This window comes from Propithecus coquereli, unplaced genomic scaffold, assembly GCF_000956105.1.
Source record: "Propithecus coquereli isolate 6110/MARCELLA unplaced genomic scaffold, Pcoq_1.0 Scaffold148, whole genome shotgun sequence".
Lineage (NCBI taxonomy): Eukaryota > Metazoa > Chordata > Mammalia > Primates > Indriidae > Propithecus > Propithecus coquereli.
This window is the reverse complement of record NW_012139191.1, coordinates 1032664-1045547: the sequence shown is the minus strand read 5'-3', so window position 1 is coordinate 1045547 and position 12884 is coordinate 1032664. Positions and strand designations below refer to the sequence as shown.

General features: G+C 44.0%; 1 protein-coding gene across 1 annotated transcript in view; it reads right to left on the bottom strand.

Moving 5' to 3' along the window:
- Nucleotides 1-3317: 3317 nt before the first annotated feature.
- TTC3 (tetratricopeptide repeat domain 3) overlaps nucleotides 3318-12884 on the bottom strand; it is a 107001-nt gene continuing 97434 nt past the window's right edge. Inside the window, exons 40-44 of the mRNA XM_012640072.1 lie at nucleotides 10573-10931; nucleotides 8844-8970; nucleotides 8517-8651; nucleotides 5317-5409; nucleotides 3318-4073 (exon numbers count right to left, since the gene is read on the bottom strand). Of these exons, the coding sequence (XP_012495526.1) occupies nucleotides 3999-4073; nucleotides 5317-5409; nucleotides 8517-8651; nucleotides 8844-8970; nucleotides 10573-10931 (789 nt within the window). The 3' untranslated portion in view covers nucleotides 3318-3998. The remainder of the gene's footprint in view (nucleotides 4074-5316; nucleotides 5410-8516; nucleotides 8652-8843; nucleotides 8971-10572; nucleotides 10932-12884) is intronic.

Genomic DNA, 12884 nt, shown 5'->3' with positions numbered 1-12884 from the left:
TCCTTCAGGCGAAACTCCAGGCTTCAACACAGTCTCCAGGGGGAGCAAAAGCCCCACTATGCAGCATTTGCCAATTTTTGTGGTGTAAATACTCCCTCCGTAGTCGATTTCGGGCTATCAGTGTGACACCACTGAACCCAGAGTTGGGAAGAGATGCATTGTGTAGTATTTCCCCCATACAGATCCTACGTACATCAGTAAACCGCCATGATAAACTGTAGTCATCACGAAGTACTTTTGTTTTTAATACAGTTAAGTGTATATAATTCTGTTTTTAAATAGCAGCTGTATTTAATAACCAGCTCACAAAAATTCCTGAAAATTTAACAGTTGGCTCCCGTTACTGAGACTGGTACGAGCTGCCTCCCACACCCCAAGCTTCACCTGTGCCATGGAGAAAGGCAGTTTCTTGCAAAGTAGGTGATCCTACTTGCCAGTACCAGGCAACGTCAGAACAACTTACAATACCTTGCCAGGACGCTTTTAGTTTACATTCTCTTGATGATGGATATTGAACAAATCTGGCTATCAAAATGCCCACAAACCATCTGGTTATTTATTTGTGAAGTGCCTATTCAAATCTATTTCTAAACAAATATACTGGTTATCTTTTTCTTATTGATTGACAGTAGCTCTTTACACGTTCGGGAGGGGTCTTTTGTTGGAAGTATCACCAATGTCTCCCGCTTCGAGCTTGTCTCTGCACTCTCTCAGTGGTAACTTAGTAGAGTTCATTGCAACAAAGTCCAGTTCATCAGCTTTTTATTCTTACAGTTAGTGCTTCTTGTTTCCTAATAAATCTCTGCCTATTCCAAGGGCAGGAAGGTTGTTTTCTTGTAGAAGCCGCGTTATTTTATTTAATACTTTTCATATTTAGGACTATGACCCATTTGGAGTTGATGTTTTTGTATAGTCAGGTCTTTCTCTTTCCATGTGCATATGCCAAATTATCATCCTTAATGTAGTTAAAAATCATTTTCTGCCTTGATGGTTGGTCTGACTTGACCGGATGACTCATTACGATTTTCTAGTTTAAAAGTGTCGTCAATTTCTGCATTTTTGCTAAATAGTATCTTTTTTCACCTTTAAGGGGAGAAATAGGAAGGGACAATTTCCCATGTCTCCTGTGGTCATTCTGGAGATGTTTTTTGGTCCTCATTCTGACAAGCCACGCTGTCACTTTACTGCCTCTGCTTTTTCAGCCTCATGAGTACTTCACGTTGATGACAGGAATTTCCACCTTTGCTACTATCTGTCCTACCTGTTCCCTATCCATTTCTCTAGTCATGTGATTGGAAAACCAGTCTAAAATAGTTTTATTGCTTCCATTTGTGGTGTGATCACTTTGACCACCTGCCTCGACCCCCTGCACGCGCACGCGCGCGCACACACACACACACAGAGTCATCTCCCGTTATCCATGGAGGAAACATTCCAGGCCCCCCCCCACCCAGCGGATGCCTGAAAGCACGGATAGTCCTAAATTCTATATATACTATGTTTTCTCCTATGCATACATACCTATGACAGTTTAATTTATAAATTAGCACAGTAAGAGATAACAGTAATAACTAATAAAGCAGATACTGTAATAAAAGTAATGAATGTGGTCTCTCTTAAAATATCTCATTGCATTGTACTATACTCACCTATTTTCACACCACAGTTGACCACGGGTAACTGAAATTGCAGAAAGTGAAACCTAGAACAAGGGGGGGCTGCTGTAGGCTTTGAAACCACCCTTGAAATGCAGTCACGTTTAGCACTGCTGGGGACCACTTCAATCGTATATTGGATTAAGCAGCTTGGTAAGGCAAAAATCTGAATTCTTAAGGAATAGTCATTGCTTTAAATTAAATGCCATCAGATTAAAAGCATATGCTGATAATACTTTGAATACACATGAATAAACAGAAGACAGATTTTTAAAATTTGCTTTCTTTAATCTTTTAGTGCTCAGCGGACTCCTCTGGGCTCCTCTAAAAAGGAAACCCTTCAATCAACCTCAGTGGTTCATAAATCCACAAATGCCACAAAAAAATAAATAAATCGACACTGAGGAATGCAGTTTATCTTCAAATCCTTGTATGCATTCACTTTAAAAATCTCTTAATTTAGCCTAGAACAGTAAACTCTCTATAATCTCTGTATAAACTTTCCATTCACAAGTTTAGATAGTCAATCTTGTGAGACTGAGTCTGGCAAGCTTTATTTAGGTGCGAAGGAATATTTGATCCAGGCTCTAAAATGCCCTAAAATCCTTGGTCAGACTCCTCAGACATAGCACGGCATGCCTGTTCTTTCCAAATAAAGTCACTTCTTAAATGTTAGCGTAACACACCTGTCCTGAATTTTCAAGTAGATGCATTTTTTAAATCATCTGATAAAGAATGGACAAGAATGACAGTAAACACTGTTTTAGAATACTCTTTATTGGGACAGTTACTGGACAAATGTAAGGTATGCTCACAAGTTTCTTAGGTCAGGTACAAAACACTCACTCAGACGCTCTTCTTCTCCTTTGTACTTGTTGCTACAACCTGGTCGCCGTGTATCTCAACATCCACAGCTCTCAATTCTTACGAATATACAGACAACGTTTTAGGGACCCCCATGGAGAATCCGTTTCCAGATAAGGAGTGAGCTTCTACAGACTAAATCACTAAGACATCAAAACTCACAGTGAACAAAGAGGAAGGTGACCAATGAGCTCAAAAACTCGTGACCCTTAAGTTTCCAGTGAAACAAAGAACACACTGAAAAACGTTTTTTGATCCTTCATGTTTGAGAGAAATGGAATGTGTTCAGAACTCATATTTCTATATTTACCACTGTACGCCACAAAACAATACCTAATTTTTAAATAGTTTTTAATGCAGTTACAGTTTTGATCTCAGGCCTCAGAAGTACGAGATTGCATGCATTACTTTACACAAATGTCAAATACTGAACAACTGTAACACAGACACCTCGGGATTGTCTAATTACACAAGTTTCTCTTTTTGGTGGCGGGATAAGGAAGGAGAATGATGGTAACTGTTTGCACACACAGCCTGTTGTGTGCTCAGCACTGCGCTGGCTGTAGGTACCCAAGCACTTGTTGACTGACTCACAAAGGACAAATGCTGCTAGTAAGATTAATAGTGTATTTGGAGAAAAAGTTCCAAATGTAGGGCTGGTATGATGAGTACACAGACTCAACTTTGGGGGTAAAAAGTCTTGGTTGATACTGATAAAAAAAAAAGTGTTCTATAACTGATTTTCAAAAATCAGATTTAACCTTTAAAAGATGAAAAATAAACATTTAAAAAATCAAAGGGGGGGACATAAAATAATGAAATGAAAAAACTGAAAGCACATGGCATTTCATGAAGAGGAGACTTGAATCTTTTGGTCTAAATCAGCCAATATTTTAAAATTACAAATTATTAAAATATAGTTTGCTTATGCCCATTTTTAAGATGCATAATCTTCGAGGAAAAATGTTGGCATATTTTCAGGAATACAGAATCTTCTAAAAATTTTTAAAAGATTGATACCGTCTCTCTTGTGGAACTACTAGAGCAGGTTTTTCAAACATAAAAGGGGAACCTGGTGCACCTGAATATGTTAAGAATTCCTGTAACTCAAACACTGCTTTAAGGTGCTCACAACAGTTTCCAAAAGAAGCCACCACCTCAAAGAGCCCCTCTGTAGCAGCCCCAGCAATGTAAGAATGTGGTCCTGTGTCACTCTATCAGGCATTACTTGGCTACCTTTGACGTGTTTAATCATAGTGGGGAAATTACTTAATTGTATTAAAGAGTTCCAGTTATTAACTTTGTGATACACAATGCAGGAGGGTCTTCCAATGTTTGCTTTTATACCAAAGGTAGTGTATTGTCATTCTTCCAATTCAACACACGAGTGATTTACTCTTTAGTGAAGTGTGACTACCTAGAGCAGCGGGGAGATGGTTCCTGATTTTCACCGGGCTGGCCTCTTCCAGAAGGTGCAGGCTACTCTTCTGACAGGTGATCCCGGTCCCGGCAGGCTGGGCAAGTGCTCTGCCCTTTAAGCCACTGCTTAAAACACTGAAAAGGAGGAAACAAAATCAGTAGATGCTTCAGGACCGTGAGGAACCTGTGTCTCGAAGTCTCTCGGGCCTGGAGCTGTCCAGTACTCAGGGCCTGACCAATGCCTGCTCCTAGCCCGTTCTTAGCCCATTGCTCTGCCTGGTCTTGCCCCTTAGTTATAGAACGTCCCACCAGCCTGCACGCTGTGTTCCCTCTTGCTCCTGGCTGACTTGTTGCTGCCCACATGGTTGGGGGTGTGTGGGAAGTTGGAGAGCCCGGGCACCCGAAGGACGTGGACCATGCAAGAGACTCTGCAAGTCATCTTGATTCCTCTAGTGAATATGCTGTATTCATCCCTTTCTAAAGGATTAATAAATCAACATGGCAGAGACCTGATCTGTTCTAACCCAGCAGCAGGGGTGTAGGGACAAATGCTCATGGTACCGAGAACGCCAAGATAGTTAACACACAAATCTTGGAAGGGTATGAGCTGGAATCTCCCAGGGTCAGGCATAAGGGACCCAGCTAGGTTTAGTTTTTCTCCTCCCAAATGTTAAACTGACTTCATACACTACACTAATCAAGAAAAGAGCTGTACTGCTTATCCACTCAGTCACGTGTGTACGAAATCGCCTTGCACAGAACTAATACTGCTTTGAGTCTCAGCATCAAAGAGTTGCTGGGGTTCTTTTCTACCCATGGCGTGATGGAAGGGACATCTGCCAGGGCCCAGAAACTTTGTTCCCCTTCCCACAGCAACAGTCTTTGGACAGGGAGACAGTGAACACTGACATCGGGAGGTTTACAAAGAAAAATGGCTCGGCCGGGTGCGGTGGCTCACGCCTATAATCCTAGCTCTCTGGGAGGCCGAGGCAGGCGGATTGTTTGAGCTCAGGAGTTCAAAACCAGCCTGAGCAAGAGCGAGACCCCGTCTCTACTAAAATTAGAAAGAAATTAATTGGACAACTAAAAATATATAGAAAAAATTAGCCGGGCATGGTGGCGCATGTCTGTAGTCCCAGCTACTCGGGAGGCTGAGGCAGGAGGATTGCTTGAGCCCAGGAGTTTGAGGTTGCTGTGAGCTAGGCTGATGCCACGGCACTCACTCTAGCCCGGACAACAGAGTGAGACTCTGTCTCAAAAAAAAAGAAAAGAAAAATGGCTCAAAAACACAAGAAATAGAGATGCCTAGGGAAAAAAATTCCTTTTTTATTTTGAAAATACAGAGCATGATATAAGGAAGATTAAAGAGAATTCTTACCCCTTTGTGATACTTGTGCCCGCATTTTAGCACACGCACATTTTTTGATTTGAACACCTCATGGCATAATTCACAGGAACTTGCGCCCGATGCCTGTGGAAGTAAACGTAACTGAATAATAAAGAATAGCTAATCTTTTTTTAAGGACATGAACTCTTCCTATGAGTGGACTTCATTTTTTAGCACAAAAGGTGGCAAGTGATTCCCAATTACAGCTAAGCAGGATGAGGAAACAACTTATTTTTTAATAGCATTTCTTAAGAAAAAAAAATACCAAAAAAGAATACTTTCGAAGTTCTAATTTTCTCAGAGAAAAAACTGTTTTATATGGTTAACAGAGTCCCAGGTGAAATACTACAAATGTCTATTTATCTTATACTTTATATAAAGTATGGTACTAGCTTAATATTAAAAATTAATCATGTCTAATTATCTCACAGTTGGGGAGAGTAAATTCCAACACATCCTCACAATGGACTACTGTGTGGCCAAGTGAAATCAAGAGGGAAGTCCCTAATGCCCGACACAGCGAGCTGGCCACGACAGACGGCTGAATAAAAGTAGGTTACGAGGCAGGATGTACCACATGGTTGAGTTTTTTTTAAATGTCAAGAGAATGTGTGCATACATAGATGCCTAGAACAGAGTCTGGAAAGATATACAAAATGTTACCAGTGGTTACCCCTGGTTAAGGGAGACTTAATTTTTTTCTCTACTGTTTGCCGAAGTTTCTATGAACATGGATTACTTGTACAAATCAAAACAAAACAAACTGATGGCTCGTCGGGCCAATGTCCAGGGGGTCAGGGATTGTGTGGGGCACTGGACACAGAGACGAATGGAAGGTTTCCAGCTCCCAGCGCCCGCAGTCTGGTGAGCACAGACGGCGTTTCTGACGTGAGAGCAGACCCAGGACACCGACCCCACGCTGCATCGCCAATTTCTACGCTAACTCGCCTCTGAACCCTGAGCACCTCGAAGGCAGGAAATGAGTCTTGTTTATCTGTGTCCTTAGCAGCCAGTAAGGAACCCAGCCCCGAACCCATGCTCCAAAAACATCTATGAGTGAGCGAATGACAGCAGGCAGCGCTGGCCGTGGGAGCAAGTTCAGGGAGTGGCGCTAGGGGCTGCGCCCAGTGGCTACTAAAACCTAGAGCTGCTGGCCAGGGTTTTGCTGTATTTCCAGCACGTGACATGGCCCAGGCAGAGAAGGCAGACACCACAGAGTGAGGGTTTCAGGCTCCTCTACTACTGCCCGTGACTTGAGGGTCAGGGAAGAAAGAGGTGTCAGCCCTGGGGAAGGACAGGTTGAGGCCTCTCTAACGCCCTCTGCAAAGCTCAGAGTTAGGTTTAGCTTGAAAAATCTACAGTTAATGTGACTGTTTCCTGTTTCCTACAAATGATGGGCACCGTATATTTGTAAGTAAAAGAAAAAAAAGACAACCACGACTAAGAGAGATAGACAACAAAAATTCCTGCCCCCAAAGAACATAAAAAGCATGACTCAAGTATTCAGCTTTGACTAAATTCACACACATATGCATACAAAAGAGTACAGGAAAATATGTATCATTGTGGTAATCCTTGTTAGAGGGTGGGTTTTGGGTTTATGGAAAATGCCCTCTTTATTTGTATTATGAGCCATGTATTACTTTTGTACTTTAAAAATATAATGCTTTTAATTTTTAACAAACTACCTATGATCAAATTCAGTCCCAGTTTGAATACATATTTTTCTTTGTCATACAATTTGGTAAAGTTTAAGTCAGCTTTTACATCTTAATTATTATAAACACCCACCATGAAGCAGAAAGAGGTCTCTCTTCCAGGCATCACGGGCTATCTCAGGATGGGGGTGGCCCATGGGAGAGAGGAGAGGGGGAGAGAGAGAGGGAGAGAGAGAGAGAGACGTGGATGGGGATGCCCTGACTTCTGCCTGGTGGGATGATCACAGGGCACATGACCCATCGGGGAAAGCCCTGGGACGGGGGGCCTCCAGCCAGGTCTTGCAAGGATGCCCTACATGCTCAGAGGCTCTCACTGGGGTGAGAGCAGGGATGAGACCCTCTGGGAGCCAAGTGTATGTGGTGTGGAAAATCTCCAAAGAGGAGTGGAAAGTGAAAATGTACAGGAGGAATAAAAACCTAACTTCACAAAGACTCGATGCCAGCTCAAGTTAGCAAGCCACACTGCACAGTCTCGTATTGCTGGCTCCCTGCTGAGAGCGTTACGGGGTCTACAGCTCTCCTCATGTTGACATCAGCTACACTCTGACACCAGAATGCCATCCCTGAGCCACACGGGTGACAGGGCCTCTTTGAACCTCACGTGTGGTTCCTCCTGCACTGTCTCGCTGTGTGGCGAGGATTAGGGAGTGACTCTGCACAAACAAGTCAAAGGGCCTGCTCTGAGCTACATCCATGCCTTCAAGCACGAGCCGATGCTGGCAAGCTGCACGAGCCATCTGTGCCTGGTTTCCTTATTATAAAATAAAGACAATTATGATGCCTATCCGTTCAGATCTGTAGTATTTTATGCAAAGTTCTATGTAACTGTAACACTCTTACTATCTAAGAGGGAAAAAAACAACCTAAATCAATATATGTAATTCCAGGCCAGTTCGGCCCATGCCAGCGTCCCTCTCAGGCGTTCGAGGGAATAGGCAAAGGGCGGCCACCAGCCTTTCTTGAGCGGAGCTGCCCCGGTCACGCTGTGGAGCACGGCCGGGCAAGCAGATGTCAGCAGGGCTCTGGGTGTCAAGTGATGGGACCAAGTCTGTGCGATTCCAAAGCCCATGGTTACACAGAAGAAAATTATTCGAAAATTATTCAAAAACTATTTTCCCCAACTATTCAAAATATCGCACTGGATATAAAAAGTTAACATACTTGACCATCTGCAGCAAAACAAGGGCAGGGGAGAGAAGGTTCCCCCGGTGTGGTCAGAGCTCCTGTCACTCATGTGCAGGGCTCCACGCTGGGCCCCAAGGCACTCGTCAGAGCAGAGACTTGACCTCAGCCATTCGATGGCTGTTCTATTTGGACCACTCAAGTAGACTGAAATTTGGCTTCTAATTTTAGGATCAAATAAATTAGGTTTAGAAATGAAAAGAATGGAGCTAAATCAGGGCTTCAGAATTTTCTTTCCTTCCTGTTCTTCATTAAGAAACAAAACTATACAGTTATACACACAACACTCACAGGGACACCTTCCGTTTTCTGCCCCTTGGTTTTGGGCGATGGTCCGGGAATCCCCGAGGGGGGGCCCTGGGAGGACCTGGTCACAGAGGCAGCAGCGCTGGGCTCAGATGTCCTCTTGTCCTTCCCGGGATTTGGCTACAGAGATAACGGGTGGGAGGGGCAGGGCACAAGAGGAAAGCAAAATTCAGTTACCTAAAAGCTTGACCATCTTCTGTCATTAGTAAATTGTTTTCCACATTTTAAAGCATTTTTTTTTTTTTTTTTACAATTCTCATATTTTATAAATAAGGATGACGTGGAACATTTTAGTGTATCTGGGTGAAATACCTTTTTCTTTTTCTGTTCATCTAGAATGTGTTCTGTCACTCTTTGGACAATTTCATCAATACTCAATCCTGAGAGTGAGTTCTTGTTTTTGTTTCGCACTTTTTTGATAAAACCAGCAAGCTCGGTGCTGAAAGGGAAAGTGAGTGATAAATGACAACACAGTCAAGTTCTCCGCTGCGAAATGCTGTGTGCCGATATTAACCCAACAGTCCAGCCCAAAGAACCAAAAATAAATACAGAAAATTAATTTGTAGACCCAATGATAACAATAGTAACTGCATATAAAAAGCAGAACCATTTTAATTTTAAGGCAGAATTGCTCTTTCCAAAGCAGTTATGAAATTTCAATATTACTTCTAAATATTTATTTCAATAGAATTTCAAAGTAATTACACATCTGGTAGATCCATTTAGGATATCAATCTCTATTTAGAAAACTGACTTTGTAGCCTAGATGTTATCATAGCTTTATGCAAAATCAGTGAACAATCGGACACAACACTGGTTCCAAACTGAAATCAATAAATTCTTTCTGTCCAAGAGGAAACTAGTTTTATAGACTTCCTCCCTTGAAAAGTCTAATCAACAAGGTTCAAAGCCTAAGTGTTTCACAAGTACCATCAGATGGGCATTACAGTCAATAGGAACTTGCAATTTGTACCACTGTTACTCGAAATATTTTAACTTTCAGAAAATTAGGATGCATTTTTACTTGATGGTTTAATCTCTGCCAAATTTAATCAGGATTGCAAACAATCTTATTTGTAGAGTACTTCTGATAATTACAACTTGAATATTTTTACAACTGGCATGGAGATTACTATTGAGAGAACTTATGTTTCTCAGACTTAGGGCAAAATATGCCCATGTGCAGACAAAATATACTTATTTTCAAATGGGCAGGGCTGTACCAATATAAAACATTAATAAAACATGAATCCTATTATATTTTAACTACAGCTTTGTTTCCAGATTTCAATTGCAAAGCCTGTAACTGACATTGTCTCAGAAACAGAAGTAACAGGGCAGGCACAGAGGGTCATTCCTGCGTGCAGAGGCCTCTGCTCTGCACTGCGCCCAGACACACTGCTCCACCTCGTCTTCCTGCCCAGCTGAGACAAGGGGCACCTGGACCCCTTGCACCAGCCTGAAGAGCAGAAAGCAGAGGTGGAGGCGGAAATGCTGCTGAAGAGCTCAAAACCCTCCCAGCCCTGCTTGCAGCTCTGCCCACACCCACAAGGCCTGTCCGGACGTGCACAACGCTCGTCACTATGGAACTCCATCTGGTCTCAACCTCACACCTCTGACAACTCAGAGGTCTTGTCTCACGAGGTGTGAGTTGCTGCTGCCTTCTTTGCCGTATGTGGTACCTCCCCTGCCTCCCACCCAAATGACACAAAACTATCATTCTGCAGTTCATTCACTGATTCTATAACAACTAGTTTTGGAGAGTATTATTGATTTCATGAAAATCTTAAGCAAACTGTCATGGGCTCTGAGGAGTGATTACTCAGAGGTCAACACTGTCAATCTAGATATGCACATTAAAAATTTTATTTGGGAATACCTCTGTATTTACAAAAAGCAAGAATGTACCACCTATCTCTGTGAGCAAAACAATTACGCAACGCCTTCCCTGTTAGCTCCTAATTGGCCATGACTTTATCTGATCAGGAAACTTCAGTTCGACACGGTATTAAACGGAGTCACAGACATTTTATATTCATACCTGTTGTAGCATGGGAATACCACTGACAGGTGCTCAATAATACTATTGAACGGTTTTTTTGGAGACTGGCTTGTACGAGCAGCACGTCCTGGAAGAGCAGGTAGTTGCTGATCAGCCGCAGGGCTTTGTTTTGAGGCAGCTGCCTGGCCGGCTCGCTTTGGCTCTGATGGCTGAGTGAGTTCAGGCTGTCTGGAGGGCGATCCTGGCGACGGCGCAGGAGCCTCCATTGGGCAGTCGCCGGCAGAGAAGAGACCTGGACCCTCATGAACCGCTGTCTGGTCTCCAGCCATGTCACTTGGGGAAGCCACAGGCCCTTGATCATCATGGTCTGAAGATTCAGGAAGTAATTTAGGACGAATCTGTGAGGAACACACCAAGTAGGAGGGTCATTTAGGGCTTGCCTTGAAACGAGAGGAGAAGCACCCACGACAGAGACTGATGAGCAAGCACGAGTATGGTGAGCCCAGATGCTCCAGGACACGGGAAACTTGAAAATGATAAATATTTCTGTTTTAAAAGAATTACTGATAACTTGTTAGAATACAAGCAGGACTCTGACTTCTGAGTAACTCTCTATAATTCAGTATTTTCTCTGTAAATTAGAAGAACTACCTAAATGAGACCACTTTACCTGCCTGCCGGCCCTCTTTCAGCGCCTACCTAATCACACTTCCCCTTCCCAGCTAAACTTTGTGGCTGACTGATGGGAAATCGCTGTCCCAACACTCTGCAAAGCTGTCTCCATCCCGCTGAGCTGCAGGGACACCTGCTGGTCACCTCTCTCTCAGACAGTGCCCCTCCCAGCTCCACACGGCTCTGGGCCCCTCTGTCTGTCCGCAGCGCCCAGGCCCCTCCCCACGCTGCTGCCCCCGCTGGCTGCTTTCTCTCCAGGCCCTTTCGCACTCTCGCGAGCCTCAGCGACTATGTGCTCGCGACTGATTAGCACCCGCTTTTTACAAGTTTCTAGTCTATTTTCCTGAGATCCAAATCTGCAAATCCTCCTGGGTGATTCCAAGGCAACTCAAACTCCAAGTGTTCAAAACCAGCCTCAGGCAGTCTCCCCACACCTGCGCTTCCCTGAGGGCCCACCTCACTGACAGAGGCCCAGGACTCACCCTCAACTCCCCAGAAGTACACCCAGTGCCCAGTCTGCTGAGCAGCAGCATTCCTCCAACTGCACCTCCTGAATGCGCCTCACATCTGCTTCTCTCCCTCTGCTCCCCCCGCCACGCCCTCACCCAGGACAGGCTGATGGCAGTAAGCTGATGACCGGCCAGCTGGAAATTACTCAAGGCCCCTCGTCCACTCCCCACACTGCTGCCCAGCAAGCTCACCCTCAGAAAGCACAGGGGCTTCCCTTTATCCACGGGGATACACTCCAAGACCCTCAGTGGACGCCTGAGACCTCACTGAACCCTAATATACACTATGCAAAAATGTCTTTTTCCTTCTTCACAATTCCACAGATAGAAGATTCATTCTTAGCAACCTCAGCATACGATCTTTGTTCTTTCCTTACTGAGAACTTCCACCTTTTCACTTACAGAAAGCACATCACGGCTTCTCTTTGGCATATCTGAATTGCCGGCATCACTATCTCGCACTTTGGGGCCCTTTGAAGTAAAATAAGGGTGACTTATGGGGGGCTGGGGGAAGTGTCCACAGCGTGGATCTGCTGGACAAAGGGAGGACTCACATCCTGGACGCACCAGTGCAAGATTTCATCACACCATTCAGAACAGCATGCAATTTAAAATTTATCAATTGTGTTTCTGAAATTTTCCATTTAATATTTTTGAACTGCAGTTGACTTCAGGTAACTGAAACCGTCAAAAGTGAAACTGCAAATAAGCGGAGGGATACTGGACAAATCTGATGTTGTTCCCTTACTCAAGACCTACACTGGCTTCCTGGCGACCCAAGGAAAAGCCCACACTGCTTTAACACAGCTCAAGGCTCCCTTGTTTCTGGCCCCTGGGTGCTTCTACAGCCCCCTCTGTCACACTGAACTTCTTTCATAGCCCCGAAAAGAGTATGTTCTATCATTCTAGCCTCCAAATACTTTGTCTATTCCATCTGGAACCTTCTGACCCAAGTATCACAACACCCTCCCCTCCTCCTCACATACACACCTTCTCACTCCAGATCTCTGTCTCACTGGGACTTCCCACTGGGACTCTTCCACCCAGGCCCATACCTCTCGGTTAGGTCAGTGCCCCGGTTCACGCTGCGCTAACACCCTGCTGGGGCAAACCTCAGTACACTCTGCGTATAATTAAGGGTTTAAAGTCTATCTCTTCCCAAGCCCATAT